The 25,939-nt window shown below is 40.5% G+C and overlaps 1 protein-coding gene across 1 annotated transcript; it reads left to right on the top strand.

Moving 5' to 3' along the window:
* The first annotated feature begins 1,629 nt into the window (after window positions 1–1,629).
* On the top strand, window positions 1,630–25,112 carry LOC145482623 (spermine synthase-like). The gene is made up of 10 exons (XM_081461232.1): window positions 1,630–1,811; window positions 2,753–2,855; window positions 3,805–3,947; window positions 4,475–4,566; window positions 10,941–11,093; window positions 15,155–15,246; window positions 20,340–20,454; window positions 20,865–20,944; window positions 21,233–21,351; window positions 25,067–25,112. Exons 1-10 carry the CDS (start codon window positions 1,630–1,632, stop codon window positions 25,110–25,112), a joined length of 1,125 nt encoding a protein of 374 aa, XP_081317358.1.
* Window positions 25,113–25,939: the final 827 nt, after the last annotated feature.

Here is a 25,939-nt window from a genome sequence, read left to right as displayed (position 1 = left end):
TAGTTGTTGCTGTTAGCGAAGTTCAAACAAACCGTTCTTCGTGTATGTAGATAATTAGGAAATGAGAGTAGTTTACGCCGGCTTACAACAGACTGAAGATTAGGCAAAAAAATGTTCACACTCAGCGGTAAACCCACATGTTTATAGCTGTTACCTTGAAGAGAGTCACTCTTATTAAGATGGGTGTGACTTTTCGAACCCCTAGCGTTTGCGTTTAATAATTGCTATCCACACAAATCGCGTGACACCTCAGTAAGGAGGAGTGAAGGCTCTGAGAAAGTAATAAAATTAAAATGCGAAAGTCAAACTGAAGTTGTACGCGATCAGTCTTGTCCCTATAATGAGGAGAATGGGAGTCAGGTGTTGCGTTCGGTTCAAGAGGAAATCATTCGCAACTGCACAGTAGTCACAGTACATGATCCCCTTTTTTAATCACTTTTATTTAGTGGCTCATTTGGCTTGGCCGTTGATATAAGAACAAGAAATAAACACTAAGGGTGTTACGCCCTTTCGTCTTTATATTTATTTGCTAGTTTACAGTGGCTCGGTAGTGTATGTTAGAACTTGAAAATAATAAACAATATGGGTGTATCTTTGGGCAATGCATTTATTGGCTGATTTGGTTTGTTTTTCTTGCTCAGCAGTGCAGCAAAAAAGATCAAACTAGCCTGTCCCTTCCGTTAGCCAAGGAGCAAATGCGCCAAACGAATCCCAAAAAAGAACGTTGTCCAAAGGAAAGCCCTTCAAATCGACGCTTTGCTTATTTTACAATTTATTTAATCAGCTGGTGGTTTCCGCTTTTAGCGAGCAAAAGCTAAAAGCGAACAGAACTCAAAGTTGCGTTGAAAATAGTTTTCCAAGAATGACTGCTCTCAAACTTCATAATACTAATACAAAATAATAGATCTCATTCAAATCTGTAGAAAATCAGGAATGCTGCGAAACTCCAAAAGTTACTCAATCATATAACAGTGACTGTTTACTCCAAAATACCCAATTTGTCCGGGAAAAAAAGAATCAACGCATATCCTTTACACGAATCACACCCGTAATTAAAATATGATTACCGAAAATTCAAATATCAATATTTTAGCGTAAAATGAAAACTGTAAAACCAATTGATCCACCGCCCACATGTATCATAAAATTCCCTGGATTATGGCTAACTTTCAATAGGCCTTATTTTATGTATAAATGAGCAATATAATAATAAATAATAATGAATAATAACGGTTTAATTAGCAAATCCAAAACAAAGATTGGCTCTTCTATGCTTATTATATAATTATAAAGGCTAATAGCTACAAATATAACTTGCTTGCAATAAAAGACGCTAGCTATAAATTTAAAATTATACGCGCTAATACCCTGCGAGCAGAGGTCCCTTCGATCTTCCTAGAAAAGTCGGAAAGAGGAAGGGAAGTCCCTTCTTTTCTAGGAAGATTGAAGGGACATCTGCTCGCAGAGTAACGTGCTAAACGATTTAAAAGAATGAAAAACCAAAAATTATTTAAAAAGCCTATGAATGTGAGCAATCCTTTATAACATTCTTATATAATTTTACTTTAAATTAATTTGTTAAAATTAACTTTATTTTTCTACGCAGAAACCAACAGCAACCAACTAAAGATGTCAGTTAAGGAGACACTTCTCGACTTCAAGGTCCCCCTTTCCGCGCCACTCGACGAGAACATGACGACAAATCTGAAAAGGAAGGTCACAGAAGAGCTACAGAAAACGTTTGGCACAGAGGACTCTATTTCTGAACCCAGGCCTAATACTATGCTCTTGTTCTTCGATAAGACTGGAACGTAAGTTACATGTGACAACCACTACCTCGTTCCCAGGGAGTACATAACCGTGATGGTTCACAGTCCCACAATCTTAGTCTGTCTACAGACGTTTATTTATTTTTATCTTTTTTTTCTGCTACGAGTTATCTTCTTCGAGCACGCGAGCGATACGAGCGAGAAGCGCTAGAGCGTCCGCGAAGAGACCTCATTTTAATTTCCCCCAGCCCCACCCCATTGCGTTTTAACGCGTGTATCCCACTGCCCGGGTTAATTTCTCGCTAAGGTTACGATCTCGACGAACTCAAGACAAAACAAAGGGTCTCTAGACAGACTACACAAATCTATGGGCGACGAGTACTTTCCGATCATGACGAAAAGAGTGACACCTGGGGGCAAAGCAAGAACACTAAGATATACAGCGGAACCTCTATTGAGCGGCCTCCTGTTAAGCTCCCCCTCCCCTCCCCGCCCCCTGTTAAGCGGCCAGTAGCGATTTAACCTCCATTTTCCCGCTAGCTGTGGTTTCCTCAAAAGTAGCGAACTCATTACGGGACGAAACAACCGGTTACCTGAAGGACATCCACCCCCGGAAGCAACTGAACTCATATGCGAGGATAAACGCAATACAAATATCCTCTTACCTCGATATTCGCTCTTATTTTGAAGCTAATGGTGCAAATCACTTCCATTTTGTCTGGAAAATACTTCCGCCATCCTCACTCATCGCCCGAAGTATTTCTTGACCGCTCAAATGCACACAACAAAATCCGAGTTTGTCGCGGTTTTGTTGTTAGGCGACTGGCAGACGACTATCCCCAGATATATTTATTCATGTAAACTAAGTTTATTTCCATAAGAGAAGTCCGAGTATTGACGCAGTTGGACGCAGTTATGTGTCTAGTTAACGTTAGATTAATTTGCAAGCAGTACCATGCATGTCAGTTTGTTTGACATTGCAGGCAGTCAACTGTTCGGATATACCCGGATGGCCTTGTCACCCTTAATATCGCGCAATACGTTGGTGATAACAAGAGCGATTTGTATCATACTTGGACCAAAAAGGTAAGCTATATGAAGACCTCCAATTTCATGAGTGGCCAGTCAGGCCTTTTCCAGCCACTTGGCAAATCGTTTAAGCCTAGTTTTCACTAGCGACGTAAGTACAAGCGCAAGGACAAACGCAAGCAATAGGAATGACCCAAGTGAAAACGAAATTCGACGCAAACACAAGCACAAGCAAAATCATCCGAACCTACCAAACTGTTTAGGCGCGAGGTAATCTGGATCCAGTGTTTTCAGTGGTCAAACATAACCACCTGTGGCAAATACCCTTATGCTTGTGTTATGCCTGAGGCGGTATTTCGTTTTCACTTGTTGCAACGCAAACGCAAGCATACACGCAAGCACAAGAAAAATGAAAAATTTTTATCCTTGTGCTTGCGCTTGTGTTTATGCCTGCGTCAAGGCCGTTTTCACGGTGAAATGAGAATTATTGTGCCTGCGCTTGTGCTTGCGCTTGTGTTTGCGTCGCTAGTGAAAACCAGGCTTAAGCCCTTAAAGGGCGTCGACGTCGGTGGAATAAATACTGTTTCTGGCAAATCTTCGTTCAAGAACTCGTAAAGTTTCCAGTTTGTCTCATCCAACCAAGTAATAGCACGAGCACTTCATAGGTTTCCAAAAGTTGTCACGCCATTATGACGCGATAAGTTGCCTAGCATATGCATCCTGGAGCTCAGTCTTCGAGCTCAATCTAGTGGTATCCGACCGACAGAGGAAGGAATTCCCACGCCTTGCGAGTAACTCTCGGCTGAATTACTGCAAATGAACTGTGCTGAAGATGCCGCAAAGGCTTTAGTTCGTGATGTAATCAACTAATGCAACAGAGGTTGACGTTTGTACAAGGGGGTTATGCCAGACAGGCAGTCACTTTGCGTATTTTTTTGTTTTTTGTTTTTTCAATCTAACTATGATAGCATTTATCATTGTTGTCTTATTTTTTCCCGTCGTCTAGGATGTAGAACAGCTGCGTCATCGTATGAACACAAGCCTGTCATGTTCGATAGCGAGGTACATTCTTCCAATCACACGAGGACGAGAGCTCCCTTGCTATCGCGAAACAAGTGACGACAGGATTGTAGAGTATGACTTCGACAGGTAATCAAACGAAGAGATCATTTCCCGTTCCTCGTGAATTCAGTGAGAAGCAGAGGAAGGCAAGGCCATAGGGGACGGAGAGAAAGTTTCAGTGTCTTCTTTTAAAATTCCAAATTGTCACTTTTCTTCTGAAAAAGGCCCCGAATATGTTTTAATATCGAGAAGATCAAGATATCGCGTCTTTTACACACACTCGCCGCACTTTCTAAACGATATCAAAACTGTAAAATTATACAGTAACTGTGTAGTAAAACAGTAAGAGGGAGTGTGGCCAAATGGTTAGGGTGCCGGATTTGCAGTCCGTAGGTCCTGGTTTCAAATCCCCCTTCCTTCCACTATATTAGTACAGCAGTGCTAAACACCTCGAAACCTACATAAAGTGATTAATATTTATTTCTTATATATTCCGCTCATCGAGCCCGCTTCAGTCAGTCGTCCATCATATTTAAATTGTCACTTTTAAAGAGACTTTAATGTAATTTTAGTTAGTTCGTTTTTTCTTCTACCCTTTGTTTTTTCCCTGTCAGAGTTGTTTTCAGTGAGCGCTCACCACATCAACATATTGAGATTATTCATTCACCTCAGTTTGGCAATATGCTTATCCTGGACGACACAGAAAGTAAGTCAAGATTATATCAGCCCTTTATCGACTCTTTATCCAATCTACACTTCCCGACGCGGCAAATTTTCTCTCATCGGTGGGTCTTTTCGTTCTGTTTTTCAATTAGATTCTAAGCTCGAGATTTTTTTGTTTTGTTCTGTTCTGTTTTTCTTTAATATTTTATTTATTAATTAATTTTGAGCTCGAGATTTTTATCACGTAATAGCTGACGAGGGGTTAGCTCAAGTCAAATATCACGCATTTCAAATCGAGAGCGAAGAATCTAATTATTGCCCAGGCAGTGAGGCCTGGGTTTAAATTTCGGCTCCGTTTTTAGTGCAGAGTGCACTATTGGGATGGTTTAGGGGGCTGCTGTTCGCTAAGGCCCTAAGCACTAACACAATAAGGTGTATACTTTGATGTTTGTTAAATTAATTAATTTCAATTAATCAATTAGCTTTGCGGGAAGGGGTCTGGGTGGGGTAACTTTAGGTACCCGCGTGTATTACACAAAACGCGACATCCTTACGTCGCCTACTTAAATAGCTTTACAGAAATATATAATTGATTTTGCAAATGTCATACTATCCTTGTGGTGCTATTCTCTTAAGAACGAAAGAAATTTGCTCCAAACGCATGCGCAGATTAGTTAGCGTCAAAGCCGACTATATCTTAGCATTCTCGTCCCCAGAGGCCGCGCTCCTTTTGGTCAGCACCAAGAATCGCGACCTCTGGGAAGGTCCAATTTTCTGAGCATGCGCAAAGTAATTTTTTCGTATTCTCAGCCAATCAGATTTGTCAAACTTGACTCCGAGCATGCGCAGAGTGACGGGAAGTCCGTGAATCGCGGACTTCCGGTGTTGGACCTTCCCATAGGTTGATCCCAGAGGTCGCGATTCTTGGTGCTGACCAAAAGGAGCGCAGCCTCAGGGGACAAGAATAATATGTTACGAACGTTGAGTACTTTTCCTTGTGGTAGAATTAACATGACATGTAAGACGCATGCGTAATAGAATTGCTAGTGTGATAAACTCGGTTCTCGAGTTCAGATGCACGCTTTTTTATTTTTTGAGTGATACCACACTCTCGTTTTGGCCGGGGATAGCAGCTGTATTTCAGGTAACGTGCAAAGAACGCGTCTGTGTCTGCGTATCTTCTGGGATCATCCCAAGCTCGATTCAAGAAATGTCGTCTGCTGTTTTATAACTATTAGCTGTCAGATAAAGAATGGAAACATATTGCTTCTCCCCATCTTGTTTGTTTCCCCTTCTATAAAAGAGAGCCAAAAGTTCATATTCAGCCGAAACTTTCCCGCGTTAGTTACATGTAAAACTAGTAAATTTGTGACAAAAGAAACTTCGTTATTACTGCCGCAGACTCCGCGACACTTACTGAAACCGCCAATTAATTTCATCAGTCGATGAGGTAACTGTGAGATATAATTTCGGTCAAGTAAAGATCTCTACCTTCAATACCTCTCGTTGAAACACTCCACAGTTGTGTTACTTGATAGCATTCTGTATTAGTTTGACGTGGTTTTATTGTTAGCACCAAAGCTGAATAAGAACGCACTCTTCCGTGGCTCGACGTGACTATTTGATAATTAGATTAGTTCTTGTTTGTCCGTGAAATGAGAAAATTTTGCGTTTTGAATAAACCAAAATCGTTCCTCTTCGACTTTTCAGCAGATATTTCACTTTAATTTTCCGTTTATCTCCAGCAGTGAGTAAAAAAATACACATCTTTCTTATATTTTCATGGAAACAAAGGTACCTTGTTGCTCACAATGGCGAGGAAAACAAAAGTATCAAGTTACAAACGTTGGCGTGAAAAGTACAATTGTCACGTTTGCTGCCATGACTTTAAAGTCGTCTTGACAAACGGTAATTGTAAGTAATTTTTGGGCTTTGAAAAAAAACACAAACATGAAACATACACACTGCTAAGATTATGTCTTATCACGTTTTTGCCCGCTCATATTCCGCTCATATTATACTGTGTTTACATTTAAGCTTTTACCAAGGTAAACAGTTACTAAGGTCAAGCTACTTAACCTTGGTACTTTCGTTCAGTGTTTATACCGGCTCAAATAACTCAAGTTGATCTTCCAATATTCGTGCGCGCTGCATTATTAACGTTATGAAATCGAACTTGGACGAGGATCCCACCGCAGCGGAACAGGAGCAAATTGAGGTGGCATCATTTTCATAGGCGAGGACCTCATTCAATAATATTGCAGCGAAAATTCAGCTGCTTGATCATACCCAAAGTATGCATGGTTATATGCGTAGAAAGGTGGATACGTTGTATATGCAGCATCCTCCCTGGTGGCAAATATATCGACAATAATTACACAACAAAGGATCGAAGTTTGTCTAGAGAAAGTTGTAAATAATACTGAGAATGAAAAATACAATGCTTTCTTTCAGGTGACGGATTGTTCGCCGTAAGAAGTTCGATCCAATCTTTCCACGTTATCAGCCATGATAGCCTAGTCAAAACTTGAAAAGAAACGCTTTGCTTTGTCAACAATCGCACAATCTGCTCACCGCGGGAAGTGAACTGTTACGCCGCCACAAACGGATATATCTGTCATCTTGACCTTGGTTACCAACTGTAACCATGCCTGATCACAGAGTAATTACAACTTTTACCTAGGTTAAATTTCTTTTGTCTTTTGCGGCATTTACCAAAGTATCAGTTGGCGTTTACACACGGAAAATGTTTACCTAGGTAAGTAAACTCTGTTACCTCGGTAAACCGTTCAAGTCTAAACACAGCATTAGTTGACCACTATGGGAGTGAACGGCATGGTAATGCGCTTTTGATCACCTGGTATGTTAAAAAGCGCACTATAAATCAATAAATTATTATTAATTATTATTATTATTATGTGACCACTGTATCAGAGCCGTAAATTACACGCTGCACTATCTGAGATTGTCTCACTAGTTTTTTCCTCGTTCAGTCACAAATCGCATTCTCGTTCCCAGAGCCCACGATCCTTCTGGCCTGCGGCAGGGATCGGGAGCTCTGGTCGGGCCCGATTTTCAGAGCATGCGCAGAGCATTCGTTTCGTATTTTCAGCCAATCAGATTTGCCAGATTTGACCGGAAGTCCGTGAATCGCGGACTTCTGGTGTTGGACCAGCCCAGAGCTCTCAATCCCTGCCGCAGGCCAGAAGGACCGTGGGCTCTGGGGACGAGAATGTCACAAATCGCCGTCTGGTCTCTAAAGCGCATGCGTCACCTGTGCGTGCGTACAGCACATGGAATTTTCAGAGGGGCATGTACTAAAACCCGAAACAACGAAACGAAACCACCGAAACAAGCGAAACCACCGAAACGAGTAAAATAGTAAGTAAATAAATAAAAAAGTTAAAAAAAGTCTTGATCTCTAGCACGTTACTATTGCAGCCGGATCTCGTACCCAGATCCTGCTCTTAAGCCACACGTGTGACATCGTGACATCACAAACCTAAAAGGTGGATAAGCGCAAGCCTGTCGAGCAGTGAAGACATCGACAAAAAGGTGGCTATTTTCACATTCTGAATGGTATTCTAGCTAAAACAAGAAATCTAATTTTAAAGAAAGGTTTTCTAGTCGTGTCGTGGATTCTTAGACGGTGGCGAATCGAATGGTCTTTTCGAGAATGACTTTGCAGCATTCTTGCGAACCAGGACTTTCTTTAATATAAATCTCTAAAGAAGAACGAGGGCGACTTGACAGGCTTTACTCATATTAACGTCAGGTCTTTGTAGCTCCTGCTGTTCTCAAAGTAATTTCTTATTAGGCGCTCAGCTTTTCACGGATGTTCTTGAGATTGTGTTTCCGTACATCCTGAGCTCGACGTTGTCGATTCGCCACCGCTGAAGAATCCACGATACGACCAGGAAACCTTTCTTTGAAATTACATTTCTTGTTTTAGCTAGAATGCCATTCAAAATGTGAAAAATACTCATCTTTTTCTCGATGTCTTCGTGGTCGTCGTCGACACCCTTGTGCTCATCCATCTTTCAGGTTTGAAATGTAACGATGTCACATATGTGGATCTGGGTACGAGATCAGGCTGCCATAGTAACGTGCCAGAGATCAAGACTGGTTTTTTTTTTAACTTCTTCATCTATTTAATTATTATTTTACTCGTTTCGGTGGTTTCGGTGGTTTCGGTGGTTTCGGTGGTTTCGGTGGTTTCGGTGGCTTCGTTTCGGTCGTTTCGTTTCGGGTACATGCCTTTCAGAAGTTGTCGTCGTGAAAAGTTAGTATAGATTCCATGATTTCTAGGGCGATGAAATCACATTCAAACGAACACACCGTTCGAGGTAGACCAACACTAAAGGACGTTAAGCGTTTTCTGAACGGGTCGGTCTGCAAGCCTTACGAGAGATCAATTTACGAGCGAACATTTTGAGTGAATTTATCAAGAATCATATCATACCAAAGGAGCCATCAACCGGGGCTATCAACTCTTCAACTTGATAAAAAGCATCTTCAGAAGCGTCATCGTATTTTTAGACGTGATCGTGAACCAAGTAGAATCCCAGCACGAACTCAAGAACGTCTGAGCAACAAGAGCAGAAAGGTTAGAGAATTTGTTCACGAATGTATCTGTTCGAGCACACCTGAGAAAAACGCTCTCAGAAACTTCGTAAAGTATAATAAAGATAAAATCTCGAACTAAACGATATTCTTTCGTTATTTTCTTGTAACAGAGTTATGTTTTTTTACAAGAATGAAACCCATGTAGCGAATTATTGTCCCGGGAGGGTACTTTGGGAATTTCTGGGTGGGGATGTGCCGCTGGGACCCTGGAAGCCTTAGCCTATACCAGAGCTAGTTCAGCTGAATTTTGCTACCCTATACTAGAGTAAACTCCCCAAATCCCCCCATCTACCGACACGGTTGAGGCTGATTTGCGTAAATTTAAACTTGCCGATTTGATTTTTTTATATTTTTGAGTGGCAATTCTTGGTTTCTTTACTCTAGATAAAATCTTCAACCAACCAGTCAGTTTTGTGAAAAATGATACCCTATTCTAGACCCAAACGCTCTGATTTATATACCCTATCCTAGAGTAAACTGCTTGAAAACCATACCCTTCACAGCAGCACATACCTATATAGCCCATATATGGCAGTGCTCCCCCATTTAAGCTGAACGAAACAAATGTGTATTGACCCCAGCAAAACAACTCTTGGCTTGCACTATCACGCAATCCTGACGCAATAAAAAAATTATTCGAAAACCATTTAGTGAACGAAATCAAGAAATTGTGATGTTATAGGAGATTAATAAAGATGACAATTCTCTAATTTTAAGTCTGTGCGTTTTCCCAAACCTCAGATATTCGTCGAAATATTTTGCACAAATTTACAGAGCCCAGTATACGCCAACATTGCGGCCGCCGGGAAAATAGTGCAAACATCTGAAGCTTACTTTGGCTATCTAGGCGACTGATTATCTGTACTGTACAAACAAGCATTTACATGAGCACTTTTCCTAAAACTTTAACTTCTGAATCGGCTAAAAATCACGAGATAAGTATATGTTTTTCGACAAACGCGTTCGTAGGTCTATGTCACGCAACCGCCATAACTCAGAAATTCAAAATGTCTTGCTTGCTTGAGAAACGCAAATAACAACGACAAAGGCTAAGGAAAATAGACTGAAACGCTTATAGGCTGATATAAAGACCTTGACTCATTTCACGCCCTTAAGAGCTGCAAACGAGTAATAAGCTATTAATCGATTCAAAGGCAGAATAGCTTGAGCACATCGATTGGATTGAATTTCGAGCGACTTCAAAGACAGAATATTTAGCTCAATTGCAATATAGCTAGTGCTTCTTAGTATAACGACTGCCTGGGTACACGCAGCAAGGCGTCTAGTTTCAGTATAAATCTACCAGTCGTTAAAACTTTATCTAAATCCCTTTCACGGACACTTCAATGACGTAAAGAAGCGGCCGCCATTTTGTTAACAAGCACGCACTGCTAGGCTACCCACTATCTACAACAGAATAGATAGTGAGTAGCGTAGCCATTAAGAGAACGGCATTCGTGATGGACAGCTCATAGATTTAAACTAAAAATATTATTTGTGGAAGTGACATGCATGAAATCTAAAATCTGTGAAATGGAAGGATAGGTTCAATTATTACACCCCCTCCCCTCTCCCCCCTCTGAAACTTAAGCCTTTAAAAGGATGAACACTCGTCATTTCTATCAAGTCTTTTTCTCCTAAGATGGTAAGCAGTGACAATTTATAAAAGGGAAAACCTACAATTATTTCTGGCAACTACATGTGAATGTCCACAATACTCCTTTCTTCATCCCTTCTAGAACTGCAATTTGTAAACTGAATCGTGGAACTTTCTCTTGTCTTGTTCAACAGTGATTGTTGAGAGCGACCTCGTTTACACGCAGACACTCTTGGGCAACGGCAGAGTGGACTACAAAGACAAAAGTGTTCTTATCCTGGGGGGAGGTGACGGGGGAGTGCTTCATGAGTTATTAAAGGAAAACCCGAGGTCTGTTGTTATGGTTGAGATATCCTTTTTAAACAACGAAATAGTGTGATAATGTAACTTTTAAGAAAGGGAATTCCTTACACAAGTATATTTGTCAGGGATAATCATGTGAAGCGGGCATGGGCTATTCTTTTTGCGATTAAACAAGGCAGATACTGAAAAGCAACTTTTGCTCGTTTTTTGCCAACTTAACTTATCGTGCTTCATTTTGTACGGCATTAATTTCTCTAGACTACGAGTAGTCCCTCGTTCGCTTAGTCCGTCGTGCGTGACGCGAAAGAAAACCGCGAGAAAAAAATGGCCGCGCGAAATCCTGGGGGTGAGGAGCGCGCGAAAGGAGGACTACCGCCTAAGCCCAAGAGTTTGAATTATGCGTTGCTCTCACAACGCAAAAATATGATTGGCTTATGTTAGGAGCGTTGACAACGTGTTGTCAACATTCGAGATACGTGTGACGTCTTGCAGGAATGTTTTGGAACCGGAGCAAATCGAAGCGTTGGAATCGCGCTTGGCAAGCCGTGATGTTCTTGCGAATCTGCCGACAGGCTTTGGAAAGATTTAAATTTATCCGGTGTTTTGTTTGGCAAAACTTTCCGCCTCCAACCCGACTGCGAGCGTGTTAGTGATTTCGCCGCTCAACAGCATCGTCCAAGTCAGCGAATATAAATTCACTGAGCTTGGCCTTTCTGCCGTCCATTTGAAAGATTGAACCGGACTTTCACTTGAAACCGGACATTCACCTGAAATTTTCCGCTGCTATCGGCAAATATTTCACCGCAGTTGGATGATCTGCTATGTCAAATACATAATGTAAATTCTCGATTGAAACTCTGCATTTGAAATTTTCGTAACAACCTTTAGATTGACAATTACAGACGCAGCGAAAATCGTTACAAGATGCCTCATTCGCCGTCTTTTTTTTATACTTCTTTGGCAGTTTCGCTGAACGAACACTGAACGAAGATATACTTCTCACGGCATATGTTTTTGCCTAGCTAATTGAAGAGTAGAGTAGAGCAATTTTATTCAGGATATCTCCCGAGGTTATTGACAACAGGCGATAATAAGAGGTGGTCAAGATGAGAAATCCTACACCGAAAAATCACTCGGCCGTGAAAGGTTAAACTCTAGGGCTTAGGCGGTAGTCCCCGGGGGGGGGGGGGGACTCCCATATGGAGTGGACGGGGATGCTCGTCGGAAATTTTGAATTTAACCCCTAAAAGAGACCAATCTGGGCGTGGCCGAAGCTTATGCAGACCCCTAAAAGAGACCAGTTTATAAAACAGACAAATAAAAAGTACAGTGACATTTAATGATGGCGAATTTGTTTATATGAATTGAGTAAATATAAAGAATCAAAATTCTTTCTGTTTTGTTATTTCTTCGTGTGCAACCCTTAACGAGACCTTGACGGCTAAAAATAATGACATTTTGCCCAGAACACCCTAAGCGAGACCAAAATCCGAAATTTACACCCCTAAGCGAGACGACGAGCATCCCCGTCCATTCCATATGGGAGTCCCCCCCCCCGGGCGGTAGTCCCTCCTTTCGCGCGCTCCTTATGGAGTTCAATCCCCGCCAGAAATCAAAGTTGATCACAACATTCAACTTGACAGTTTAACAATTAACTTGGCAAACATCAACATCGTATTTTACTCTTCAACTTTGTACTTTGTATCACAATCATTGAAACTTTGAATATCAACTTTCAAAGAGACAGTTCAACGTTCAACTTTATCCATCAACATTCATGTTAACATGTCATTAATGATCTTGACACATGGGCTATCAGCGAAAGATCAAGTTTGAATCTCCAAGTCGAATGTTGAGTCACCGAAGGCGCACCAATCCCGCCAAAATTCAACTTGAGAATTCGACTTTCAAGTTGATAATTCAACATGAAATGTTACGAGTCAATATCCGTGTTTAGCAATGAACATTGCTATTGCTGATGACGTAAATATTTTCACCATGACGTAATGTTCAATATCTCAAAATTGGTTCCAACCTCGTTCCCAGGGTCCTCTCTCTTCCTCCCTCGAGAAAGTACCCTGGTTGCGGCTGGTCACGTGTCTGCTAGAGTTTTGCAGATTCCAGAAAAATGATTGGAGGGAGGGGCAGGACAGTTAAAGTTTGTCTCCACTGAGCTCACCTACTGAGCCCAGTAGGGAGTGGAATTTGTAACCTCGGCCGAACTCACAGCGAAGGCATTGGCACATTCGATATTGGAGTTCAATGCATCCAAGTTCGGCTTAAAGGTTAGCTCTGCATTTGACTGAATTTTTCCATCGATAGTTGGACGGTCTTCGGAATTTGTGGTGGTGAAAATAATTGACAAAGAACTTGGTAATGACGATCACAACAATAAATGAACCGCGCGGTGAATTTATTTCATTTTTCATTCGGCAAAATCACAACGTGGGTATTTACTCATTCGTTTGGAATTAAATACGTCGTTTGTTCGCCTACAAAGGTAGTTTTGCATTTCACTGAATTACTCTCATCGACAGTCTGACGGTCATTCCATTCTCTTGCGGCGAAAACAAATTACGAAGAAATTGACATTAACAACGACTGAGTGCTGAATACTAATAACTTGATTAAGCAGCTTATATTTTTCGATCGGCAAAATCACAACGAAGACATTGATGCCTTCGTGTAGAGTTTGATACGTCCAGTGTTGGGCCAAGAGACTAGCTTTGAATTTGATTGAATTCATCCAATCGATAGTTTGACGGTCATTCGGTTCTCGTGCTGTGAGAAATTCTATGAAGAACTTGACAACAGCGACATCGGTCGCGCGTTTGCAAAATCCAACTGCTTTCGTTTTAAAACTGTTTTATCGGTAAGTCCAATTTTCGGCCAAGAAACTAGCTTCTCGTTTAGCTGAATACATCCCGTCGATAATTTGACGGTTACTTAATTCTTTTGCTGTGAAAAACTGATTAAACTAATCCGAAGCAGGTTGTTGACGGTTTTTAAAAAGGCACTGAAAAATAAGCAAAGTTCCCTCTCAGTTAGCATCTCTTACTCATAGAAGTTCAATTCAGACCCTAGCGACGAAGCATTGGTCAGGCAGGATCTCTGACAAACAACTTGCTGCACTTTCAAATAAATAACGTCTGTGTAGCAGCGCAACATTCACCTCCCTAGACAGTGTTGACCCACCCTCTGTGCGGCTTTGGTTGGCAAACGTAGACACGTGACCAGCCGCAACCAGGGTACTTTCTCGAGGGAGGAAGAGAGAGGACCCTGGGAACGAGGTTGGAACCAATTTTGAGATATTGAACATTACGTCATGGTGAATATATTTACGTCATCAGCAATAGCAATGTTCATTGCTAAACATGGATATTGACTCGTAACATTTCATGTTGAATTATCAACTTGAAAGTCGAATTCTCAAGTTGAATTTTGGCGGGATTGGTGCGCCTTTGGTGACTCAACATTCGACTTGGAGATTCAAACTTGATCTTTCGCTGACAGCCCATGTGTCAAGATCATTGTTGACATGTTAACGTGAATGTTGATGGATAAATTTGAACGTTAAGCTGTCACTTTGAAAGTTGATGTTCAAAGTTTCAATGACTGTGATACAAAGTACAAAGTTGAAGAGTGAAATATGATGTTGATGTTTGCCAAGTGAATTGTTAGACTGTCAAGTTAAATGTTGTGATCAACTTTGATTTTTGGCGGGGATGGAACCCAATAGCTCCTCGCCTCCAGGATTTCGCGCGGCCATTTTTTTTTCTCGCGGTTTTCTTTCGCGTCACGCACGACGGACTAACCGAAAGAGGGACTACTCGTAGTCCATAATTTCTCAGAACAGCAGCGCAGTTGTTCTACACCACTTTAAAACCTCTATTTTAATTTAAACTGTACCCCTTTTGTTCTTAGGGCTAGGGCAATTTTTGTGCTTTTTTATCTTTTGTTTCGTGAATCTGGACAATTAGAAAGAACCTTTTAAATGGTGTAGGTTGCGAATCAGATCTTAAGTTTGTGACCGAGCTACACGAGTCCTTTTATCGTACACTGTATTATTCTGTTTGTTACGCGCACCATTCTTTAACGACTTGACAAATTGACAAACATGTCATTGATGCCTCAAGAGAACATCTCAGAAAAATTTGTGGTGACTCGCTCGACAATTTACGGGGCGAAAATTACGAGGTAAGTGGTAATTCTTACGCCTACAGACACTCGACGAAAATGTCCCTTATTGCTGTTGTTGTTATTACCCAGGCAGTGAGGCCTGGGCTTAAATTTCGGCTCCGATTTTTTTTTTCCTCGTTCAGTCCAATCTCGTTTCCAGAGTTTTCGTCCCCCTTGACCAGCGGTCGGAAAACGAAGAGCTCTGGGAGCAACCATTTCAGGCGCGCATGGCCGGCGCGCATCAGGATGCAGACTGCGCAGTGAAACCGAATGGGCAGAATTCGGTTATTTCAAAATGGTTGCTCCCAGAACTCTTCGTTTTCCGACCGCTGATCAAGGGGAACGAAGACTCTGGGAGCGAGATTGCGTTCAGTCACAAATCGCCGTTTGGTCTCTAAAGCGCATGCGTCGCCTATGCATGCGTACAGCACATGGAATTTATAGAAGTCGTCGTCATGAAAAGTTAGCACGGATTCCTTGATTTCTAGGGCGATGAAATCACATACAAACGAACACACCGTTCGAGGTGGACCAACGCTAAAGGACGTTAAGCGTTTTCGGAACGGATCGGTCTACAAGCCTTACGAGAGATCAATTTACGAGCGAACATTTTGAGTGAATTTATCAAGAATCGTGTTATAACAAAGGAGCCATCAACCGGGGCTATCAACTCCTCAACTTGTATTTTTACACGTGATCATGAACCAAGTAGAATCCCAGCACGAACTCAAGAACGTCTGAGCAGCAAGAGCAGAAAGGTTACAGAATTTGTTTACGAATGTATCTGTTCGAGTACACCTAAGTAAAACGCACTGAGAAACTTCGTAAAGTATGATTATAAAGATAAAATCTCGAACTAAACGATATTCTCTCGTTATTTTCTTGTAACAGAGTAATGTGTCTTTACAAGAATGAAAACCATGTAGCGAATTATTGTACATTTAAGGACGGTGCCTACTAAATACAAAGGTTTTTGCGCCGGGTTAGGACCACGCCGAAAAAGTAGATCTTTGCAAGGGCCATTGGAATCTACAAAGAAAAATTGGGTAGACACGCATTTTTTTCAGATAATCAGCCTTGAATCTCAACAAAAATGCTGACATCAGCATTTTCTGAAAAAAGAAGGAAAGCATATTTCTTCACAAGTTTCCTTCGAAATCTCCTTTACAAACAGAAAAGCAAACACATTTATAAAGGTCTTAAAACTACATGGTAAATGGTAACATAAAAAACATTTTTGGTATGTTTTTAATAACAAAATCGTTGCAACAGCGCTTTTAGCGTCTCTGACAGCCTTCCTCTGGTTCAGCCAAAATACAGTCTAAATACCTTTTGATCACAACCAGAAACTAATCACGTGTTGAATAGGCTTGCCACTTCCATTTCATAACATAAAATGTGGAGGTAACCAAGCGTTTTTTAAAGTTATTGATCTTTTTTTGAAAACTCTTACGGTGCCCGTTACATTTTTTCCTGTCACCTCCCCAGTATGTAAAACATTTGCGTATTTCGCACTTGTTTTGCGCGCGCACTACGCCATCTGCAGGTACTAGTTTACAGTTGGATTTCAGTATAATTTTCGCCAGATAACAGCTAGTTTTTCAGCTGGGAGACGTTAACAGTTAGTGGTTGGTGATATGCTGCTATTTTGGTGTTCCTGGTTTGAGTACGGGTTCATTAAACTTGATTTGGTCACAGTAGGAAAATTTTGCTTTCTTTTAGTCGTGTACTTGGTAGCGTAGTTGATTGCGTCAATGTCAACCCCAGCGCGCGCGTGGCACTTAAACCATCCCTTGCGTGATGCGCAGAAAATATGCGCACTAACAAAAGTAGGCACCGTCCTTAAGCTGAACGAAACTAATGCATATAGACAGGAGCCATAATCGGGGACGGAGACCGTAAGTTTCGGGATTCGCGCGCACCTATGATATGGAACAATTTTTCTATTTTTAGAACAAATTGCGCCATCCTGACGTCATATATCCGTGCGGATTCACCCACATGTCGGGGGCTTTCGCGTGGATGTTGTCACGTTGCGTGATCAAATAGTAAGAGTTGAGAGATTCTCTTGCGTATTTTTCACAGCGATGGCAGGGAATAAGGCAGGGAATACGAACCAGGGCGCTTATATGTAGTTTTATGCTCTGAGCTAGCGGAAAAGGTGGGTTTTTCAGGGTCGAAAACAAGACTTCAATCTCGCGCTGGGAATGAATAATAAGATCTGCCCACGCTAGTTGTAAGCTTACGCGTATGCTTTTGCGTTTGTTCTGACTTAAGAATATAGCAAGAAAACTCTCTACTCTGGTATCGAGTTAATTTGTGAGTTTCTCAGACAATGGTTCATCATAACCAAAACCTGTTTTGACGGTTTCTTATTGTTTCTGCTTGTTTGGTGAGTTTGCTAAAGTTTTTGAAAGGAAAGTCTGACGCGTACAATTAGCTCATTTGCATAGTGCAGTTCGTGCACTTTCAAGTCCGAGTCGGTGTTTTCAATTGTCAACAAATCTTGACAAAGATTTCTTTCGTTATCTTTTGTGCTGAGATGCTGTAACAAATTTCACGAACGCAAAAAAAGGCTACTAACATCATGTGTGTTTCTTCAACATAAGCATAGTGAAGTTTTACACTGCGAAAATGAAAATAGACAAGGAGTTTTGATAACTCGATCAACAAAATCGAAATCGTTACTCCAAGTTGATTAAAGAAAGCGTCATCTTAACTTTGCTGATTATTTCTGCTTTATTCACATATTTTCAGCTTAGCTTTTAATATGTTCTCAAACATTTATCAATCTTAAACATATTTTTAAAAAACTATAGAGTTATTGTTTGAGTTCGATGTACGCTTTCACACGAAAGTGCGGCGGAAGTACAATTTGTTATGTTTACTGACTGTACAAAACACGCATCGGCGGGCGCTCTCATTCATCGACAACAGAGAATTTACTGGATTTTTACACGAATAAAACTGAGCAGTATCTACGGACGTAAAGTTATTGGGCCTTGATGAAACATCAAGCGTTGCTTACAATTCAAGCGAAACTCAAACTAGCAATTATTTTGTTTTACTTTTCCATCGCGATAGACTGACAAATTCCTCGCAAGCGTGTGGCAAGAGGAGCTAGGAAACTATGAAGCCCTGAAGCTCTGCTATATCTAAATATATCCAGCTAGTTTTTTGCTGTGTAATGGAAAAGCTGTTAATCTTCAACATATGTGAAATTTAAAGTGGAGTAATGTACAGCTCATGGAAAAGAAGCATCCGTCGGAACACAACTTGGTCAGCGATATATATAAGCTTACAGCGGAACATACCTAAATTCGACACTGTCTTACTTCACTCAAACTGGAGCAGCTTACGACGAAAATACTTCCAAAATTCCAACAGACGTAAACGCGTTGAGTTGTGGGCCAAAAACATGAAAAATGTCGGGAATTTCGGACGCCATTTCCCCCGCACGACATCCGCAAAAATCCTCGCAGCATGTACGCGCGTGTGGCGCAGGCGATGGCGCAATTTGTTCTAAAAATAGAATTATTGTCCCATATCATGGGGACATCCTCAATACTAGAAATGGCGTGCGCTTACGGTCTCCGTCCCCGATTATGGCTCCTGATATAGATCGTTTTCATGTGACGTCATCACTTTCGAAAATCCAAAACTAAAGAGCCACTAAAGTTTTTATCCTCATCAGGCACAAGAGGCGGTATATTTATATCTGTTTACAATTTCACAGCTCAATAGCGTGCTTCGTTTGGAATCCGGAGCATTTTGAATTCAGGGTTATGGAGGTGCGTGACACAAGGCTACGATTGAGTTTGTCGAAAAATATATACTTATCTCATGATTTTGAGCCTTTTTAGAAGTTAGAGCATTATGAAAAGTGCTTATGAAAATGCTTGTTTGATCAGTACTGGTAATCAGTCGCCTAGATAGCCAAAGTAAGTTCCAGGATGTTTACACTATTTTCCGGCCGCCATATTGGCGTACCACGGAGGTACACCAACATGGCGTTTTCATACTGGGCTCTGCAAATATCTACGAAACATTTCGACGAATATCTGAAGTTTGGGGAAACGCACAGGCCTAAAACTTGGAGAAGTGTCTTATTTAGTTATCTTCTATAACATCGTAAGTTCATAGCTTTTTCCACTGGATGGTTTTCGATTTATTTTTTTATTGCGTGACAATGAAGACGATCTATTGACCCCGGCAAAACAGTTCTTGGCTTGCACTGTCACGCAATCCTAACACAATAAGAAAATTATTCGAAAACCATTTAGTGGACAAAATCAAGAAATTGTGATGTTATGGGAGATTAATAAAGATGACTCTTCTCTAATTTTTATGTCTGTGCGTTTTCCCAAACCTCAGATATTCGTCGAAATATTTTGCATAAATTTACAGAGCCCAGATGATACGCCAACATTGCGGCCGGAAAATAGTGCAAACATCTGAAGCTTACTTTGGCTATCTAGGCGACTGATTATCTGTACTGTACAAACAAGCATTTAAATGAGCACTTTTCCTAAAACTTTAACTTCTGAATCGGCTAAAAATCACGAGATAAATATATGTTTTTCGACAAACGCGTTCGTAGGTCTATGTCACGCAACCGCCATAACTCAGAAATTCAAAATGTCTCGCTTGCTTGAGAAACGCAAATAACAACGACAAAGGCTAAGGAAAATAGACTGACACCTTTATAGGCTGATATAAAGACCTTGACTCATTTCACGCCCTAAAGACCTGCAAACGAGTAATAAGCTATTAATCGATTCAAAGGCAGAATAGCTTGAGCACATCGATTGGATTGAATTTCGAGCGACTTCAAACACAGATTATTTAGCTCAATTGCAATATAGCTAGTGCTTCTTAGTATAACGACTGCCTGGGTACACGCAGCAAAGCGTTTAGTTGGTGATGACTTTGTTACGAACTCGAAAGGAGATACGATCATTACTATTGTAGAACAAACACTTCGTTTGACCAGTGTAGTCAATGAAAAAAAATAGCCTTTGTTTTTCCAACATCTTGAACTTGGTCGCTGCCATCCACAAATTCCTCGTAATTAATTTGATATGGTGCTTTTCCTCATTTTCTCGTCACAGATTATAATTGATGACTGCGCCAAAGTCATGCGAGAATTTGTAAAGGAAAAAAAGGCGTTTGATTTCGTGATTAACGATCTTACTGACATCGTCATAAGATCAGAAGAACAGGACGGTAAGTATAGTAAGTCTTAAGCCATGATCACACCAAATTGCTGTTAGAGTCAATAATTAGAGCGGTTTTCACTTGAGGGTCGAAAGAAATTCCCAATAGTTTCGCAAAGCTGCGCTTTATGATTGTTAAAAAATCTCGCGCCACTTTCTCATCCAATCACAAGTAGAACCAAACCAATCGCGATTCTCCCGTACACTTCCCCGCCCTTTTTGCCAGCAACGCGTATTTGGCTCGAGTTTATAATTAGCTCAAGAAATCGGTTGTTCGGCTGTGATATCGAGAGTAAATTATAGGAAACGAATGTAAGGGAAGCTACTTTGGTTCGAGTTACTGGGAAGTAGGAGAAATAGAGGGTGGTGAAAATCGGGATTCCAGTATAAAGTTACTAAAACAATTTGTGTGGTTTGTAGGTTCGTATTTGGACTTTCAAAAGGAAATCCAGGACCTTTCAATTCGTCTTCTCTCTTCACGCGGAAAGTATTTTGTACAAGTAAGTTTGGGTGCATGACTCAAGAATCCACGTGTCCGTGACTAAGAGTACGTGACCAAGAATCCAAGAAATTCAATAACAGCTGAAATTAGGTGCGTTAACTTAACGCACCTTATTTGACGTTCATCGAGCTTCAGTGAAGCTGGATGAACGTCGGCTGTTTCCTTGGAAACCAGTAAAATTGACAGTTTTGTCACGTTATGTTGCATTCCTATCTCTCGTTCTCACGACTCCTTTATCGCTATGCTAAATTATCCCGTTATCTTACTATTTTGTTTTTCCTTTTAGGGTGGAAATGGACTTAATATGAGAGAAAGTTTAAATCTGTACGAACAGCAGCTGGAAAATTTGTATTGTCCAGTGGACTTCAGGAAACATTCTGCTTTTGTACCATCCTTCTTAGAAAAGTATCCTTTGCATTCTTTTACAATCTACTTTACAATTAAGAAATAGAAAACATGTACTGTGTTTCTATCAAGTTTTAGTATAAATCTACTAGCGTTCTATCACGAATGCCGTTCTCTGATTGGTGACGCTACTTACTATCTATTCTGTGATAGATAGTGAGTAGCGTAGCAGCGTGACCTTGTTAACAAAATGACGGCCGCTTCTTGGCGTTTTCGAAGTCTCTATGAAGAGGATTAGATAACGTTTGAACGAGTAGTAGATTTATACTAAAACAATTAGATTATTCTATCTCGATTTCTATGCGTGATAGTTGACTCGGGCTGCGCCCTCATCAACTAGAAATCTCGAGCTGTTTAATAGAAACACGATTTTTAACCAGTCAGCGCGCGTATTTTCTTAGGAATGTTTTCTAAATAGAATTCTAAGTAGAATTCTACTAGTATACTAATGCAAATGCTACAATCTGATTGGTTAAGCCACACTTATACTATCAGCCATTAGTATCACCCAACTAGTGGACTAATGCAAATCGTGCATTTTGATTGGCTACACTACTAGGGGACTATTAGTAATAGTCCTCGAGTAGCGAAATTGGCGTCATCGAGCGTGACGTTTTCTCTCGTTTTATTCCCAAACAAATATTTCTTCAACTTGCATTTGCTAACTTTATTATTACCTTTTCTGTCCGACTAGTTGGGTGATACTAAAACAATTAGACCCTTCGCCCTCAAGGGCCACGGGTCAATAGCCCTACGGGTCTAATTGTTAATTAGAGTGCAGTAGCTGTCGATCGTCCACGAAATGCGACTTTTTTATCGTTTTTCCGAAGTTTTGGAAGAAAGTTTAGATGTAAATAGATAATTAAATTCCTTAGACGACTAAAAAAAGGAAATTGACGGTTTTTTGACTTTAAAAACTTGAAATTATTGAAAAACCGAGTGCGCGCGCATAAACAACTGCAAAATTACCAAGTACAATTTAATACGTGCGATTTTGTTAAAGCCTTTATTAAATCCATTTTGAAATCACTGGTAATCCTTGCAATCTGATTGGCTCTCAGTGGTGCGATTTATTCACGAATCGCACTATTTTTTGCTTTAAATCGCATCTTTTTCTCAGCCAAGGAGAATAGGACAGTAAAACAAAACAACCAATCAGATTTCAAGATTAGTTTAAAGTAATCAATAAAATTTCAGGAAAATGAAAGGCAAAAAGCCATTGTGTGGAAAATTTTGCAACTACTATTGCCAAAACTTTGTTGTTATTGTAGTTTTTTCCCAAAAAAATTTGAAAAATGACGATTATGAGCTCCATCAGGCTTAAGACCTACTTTAATGGAAGTTTCCAGCTTTCAGTGTCCATTTTGACGAATATTTTGGCGATTTTTCTTCAACATCTGCTCAAGATCCGTATGATACCGAGTCCAGTAAAACACAAACAAATGAAAACCACACAACAGCAAATTCAGAGCCATCTCAAGAAGGTAGATGTTTCCAGGTTCCCGGTAGTTTCAAACGAAGCAGCAAAAGAGCTCGACTCTGTCGCTGTGAATAAACATAGTCAAAATACGCCACACTGCACAAAATAGTGAATGAACGGGCGTCTTACGAAGCCGGTGCCAGTCCCGCCATCTTGGAAATATCTTAAAAGTTAAAACAAATGTCGGCCCAAGAACTTGACAATGTCCTGAGTATTAAGCTTAAGTCCTACGCCGAGGTCACAAAAAGAAACGGAAATGATAAAGAGTTGGAATCCCTTAAAATCATGCCATGGAACGGTATTTAAAAGCAAAAAACGTACTATCCACCGAGTATCGTGCACTCGAGAGAGTTTCACAACTCAAAAGAAATCGATCGCAGAATTACACAGGATATGCACCTTCAAATTCCTTCTCCAAAGACACTGAAAAGTCTCAGTCTCAACCACAGAAGAAAGGAAGGCCTTCCATAATTGATTCAGGCGACGAGAACTGAACTTTTATACCTGAACTGCTTGTTTCTTTGTCATGCTTGAATGAGTTTTCGTCACGTGATATCGTTTTGCATACTAAATGAGACGTAAAGGCGTTTCCGGTTCCGCTTTTTTTGACAAACCGGCTACTGGAACAATACACCAAACATCGAAAATTTAAGGCGATAAAATTGTGCGATTTCAAAATGGATCTAATGAAGTGGTAATTGAACTTCGTGTCGTACAATTTTGGTCTGAAATCATACTTGTGATTTCAGACCAAATTGAACTCCACTCAGTTCAGTTACCATTATGAAGTTCAATAATGCGCAGAAAAATAATTAGAAACCGTTATTTGCGTTAATTTCAGTTAGAATCCTACTAAAACAGTTAGATCATTCGCTCTCGATTTCTATGAGGTGATAGTTGATTCGGCCTTCGGCCTCATCAACCATCACCTCATAGAAATCTCGAGCTGATAATCTAATTGTTAATTTGTAGAATCTACTTGAACACTAATGCAAATGCTGCAATACGATTGGCTGCGCCATTGCACACTTTCAGCCATTAGTGTTCAGTGGCTTCGTGTGGTCGATAAAATTTCAACGTTTTCTCATTTCTCCAAAGTTTTGAGAGAACATGTAAAGACAAAAGGATAATTAAATTCCTGAGAAGACTGAAAAAGGACATTCACGGTTTCTGGAATTAAAAAAAACTCGAATTATTGGAAAGAAACTGATAAGCGCGCGCGCACAACTGAAAACGTCAAATTGACAACTCAGTCTGCGCGAATTCTCTAAAGCGAGAAGTTTAATGTTCAGACCAGAAATATTTGGAATCGTTATTTGAAGCAAATTTCAGTTAGAATTCCACTAAAACAATTAGATTATTCGCTCTCGATTTCTATGCGGTGATAGTTGATTCGGCCTTCGTTGATAGGTCAACTATCAGCTCATAGAAATCTCGAGCTCATAATATAATTGTTAAATAGAATCCCGACCTCTCGGAACCCTTGATTTTTCGAATCTCCCGATAACATGAACCAAAAGTCGTTTCCCTCTCCTCAGTCGAACATTGTAATTGTATCTCAATTTCCCAAACTACCCGATTTTTCAAACCAGTTTTCGTCTCCCTTGGAGATATCGAAAAAATCGAGATTTCACTGTGATTTTGAATCACCCGCCAAAAGAAACTAAAGGCAGGCGCGGTGAAATTATACGGTTTGATCTCAGTGATCTAATGATGGCCAACATCTGAGCTTGATATGATCATCAGCCTTATTTTCTAACGATTTAATTTTTCTACAAAGATGGCCGCAAGTCGCAAATTTTTATAACAAACATGTTTTCTTTCCCTGCTTTCAGTTAATTTCTTTTCCGTATTGTTTTGTCCAGGGAGAGAGGAAGAAAAATAGTTTGACTATCACTGACTAATCAAAAACATTATTGTAAATTATCTGCGCTATCTCGACCTGTTAGATACAAACAACGAAAATTAAGTCCTATTACTTTTAACTTGAATAACTCTTTTATGTTTTGGGTCTTTTTTTGTTATTGATTGATTGATTGATTGATTGATTGATTGATTAATTGATTGATTGATTGATTGATTAATTGATTGATTGCCTGCCTGCCTGCTTGCTTGCTTGCTTACTTGCTTGCTTGCTTGCTTGCTTGATTGATTGGCTGATTGATTGACTGACTGACTGACTGATTGATTGATTGATTGTTATTTTCCTTAATGTCTTTGATTCCTTTTTTAAAGATGGACGTTTTATGAGATATGGAAGAAGGATACCCAAGACAAATGAATTGTTGCAACAAGGTAGCCGAAATAGATGCCAGTTTTGTTAGAGAGGTGCACGTGACAACATACAAACGGTACATTGGTGGCGAAGCCGCGAAAACAAGAAGGGGAGACGGGCCATTGGTTCGCCCCATTCTTCTCGCGCTTTACCGATGATGGAAGGAAGACAGGAAAACCAGTTGAATTACCATAGTCAGAACTTCCGATAAACAGCCTGCGATAATTTTTAATATACTGTTAAGATACAAACTCAACTTATGTAAACCGGATGTGTTTTATGTAGACCGGAAGTAGTTGTAAGCTCAACACCAGGTTGATGCTATGTATTGCACCATATTGAGTTGTTACACGAGTCCATGTTGTGATGTAGAAGTTTTCGTCGTGTACGAATAAAACTTAAGTTCCACTTGCTGTCTCTGATGTTTTAATCCACCGAAGAACATGGCCACGCTCGCAACAGGTTATGGGCCCAGTCGAAGGCTGTTGTTCGATGGTGATGAAGCCAAATATGAGCTGTGGGAGATAAAGTTCCTTGGATATATGAGACTTCACAAACACCACGTCGTTATCCTGACGAATAACGAGCCAGAAGAAGACAATATGAGCAAGAACATCGACGCTTTTGCTCAACTTATCCAGTGTTTAGATGATCGGAGCCTGTCCTTAGTTATGAGAGATGCCAGGGACGATGGCAGGAAAGCTTTGCAAATACTGAGGAATCATTACATGGGCAAAAGTAAGCCACGTGTTCTTGCCCTGTACACTGAACTTACCTCGCTACAGAAGGGGCACGATGAGTCCATTACGGATTATGTTCTACGCGCCAAGACC

The sequence above is a fragment of the Orbicella franksi genome, chromosome 3 (genome assembly GCF_964199315.1).
Source record: "Orbicella franksi chromosome 3, jaOrbFran1.1, whole genome shotgun sequence".
In the NCBI taxonomy this organism is placed as follows: Eukaryota; Metazoa; Cnidaria; class Anthozoa; order Scleractinia; family Merulinidae; genus Orbicella; species Orbicella franksi.
Note: the sequence above shows the minus strand (reverse complement) of the source record. Positions and strands in the feature narration are given on the sequence as shown.

Excerpts from the sequence above, each read along its gene's own strand:
- LOC145482623 (XM_081461232.1), top strand. The coding sequence starts at position 1,630 with ATGTCAGTTAAGGAGACACTTCTCGACTTCAAGGTCCCCCTTTCCGCG. Across the intron at positions 1,812-2,752 it reads TTCTTCGATAAGACTGGAAC|GCAGTCAACTGTTCGGATAT; the intron begins GTAAGTTACATG and ends TTGACATTGCAG. Across the intron at positions 20,455-20,864 it reads AAGATCAGAAGAACAGGACG|GTTCGTATTTGGACTTTCAA; the intron begins GTAAGTATAGTA and ends TGTGGTTTGTAG.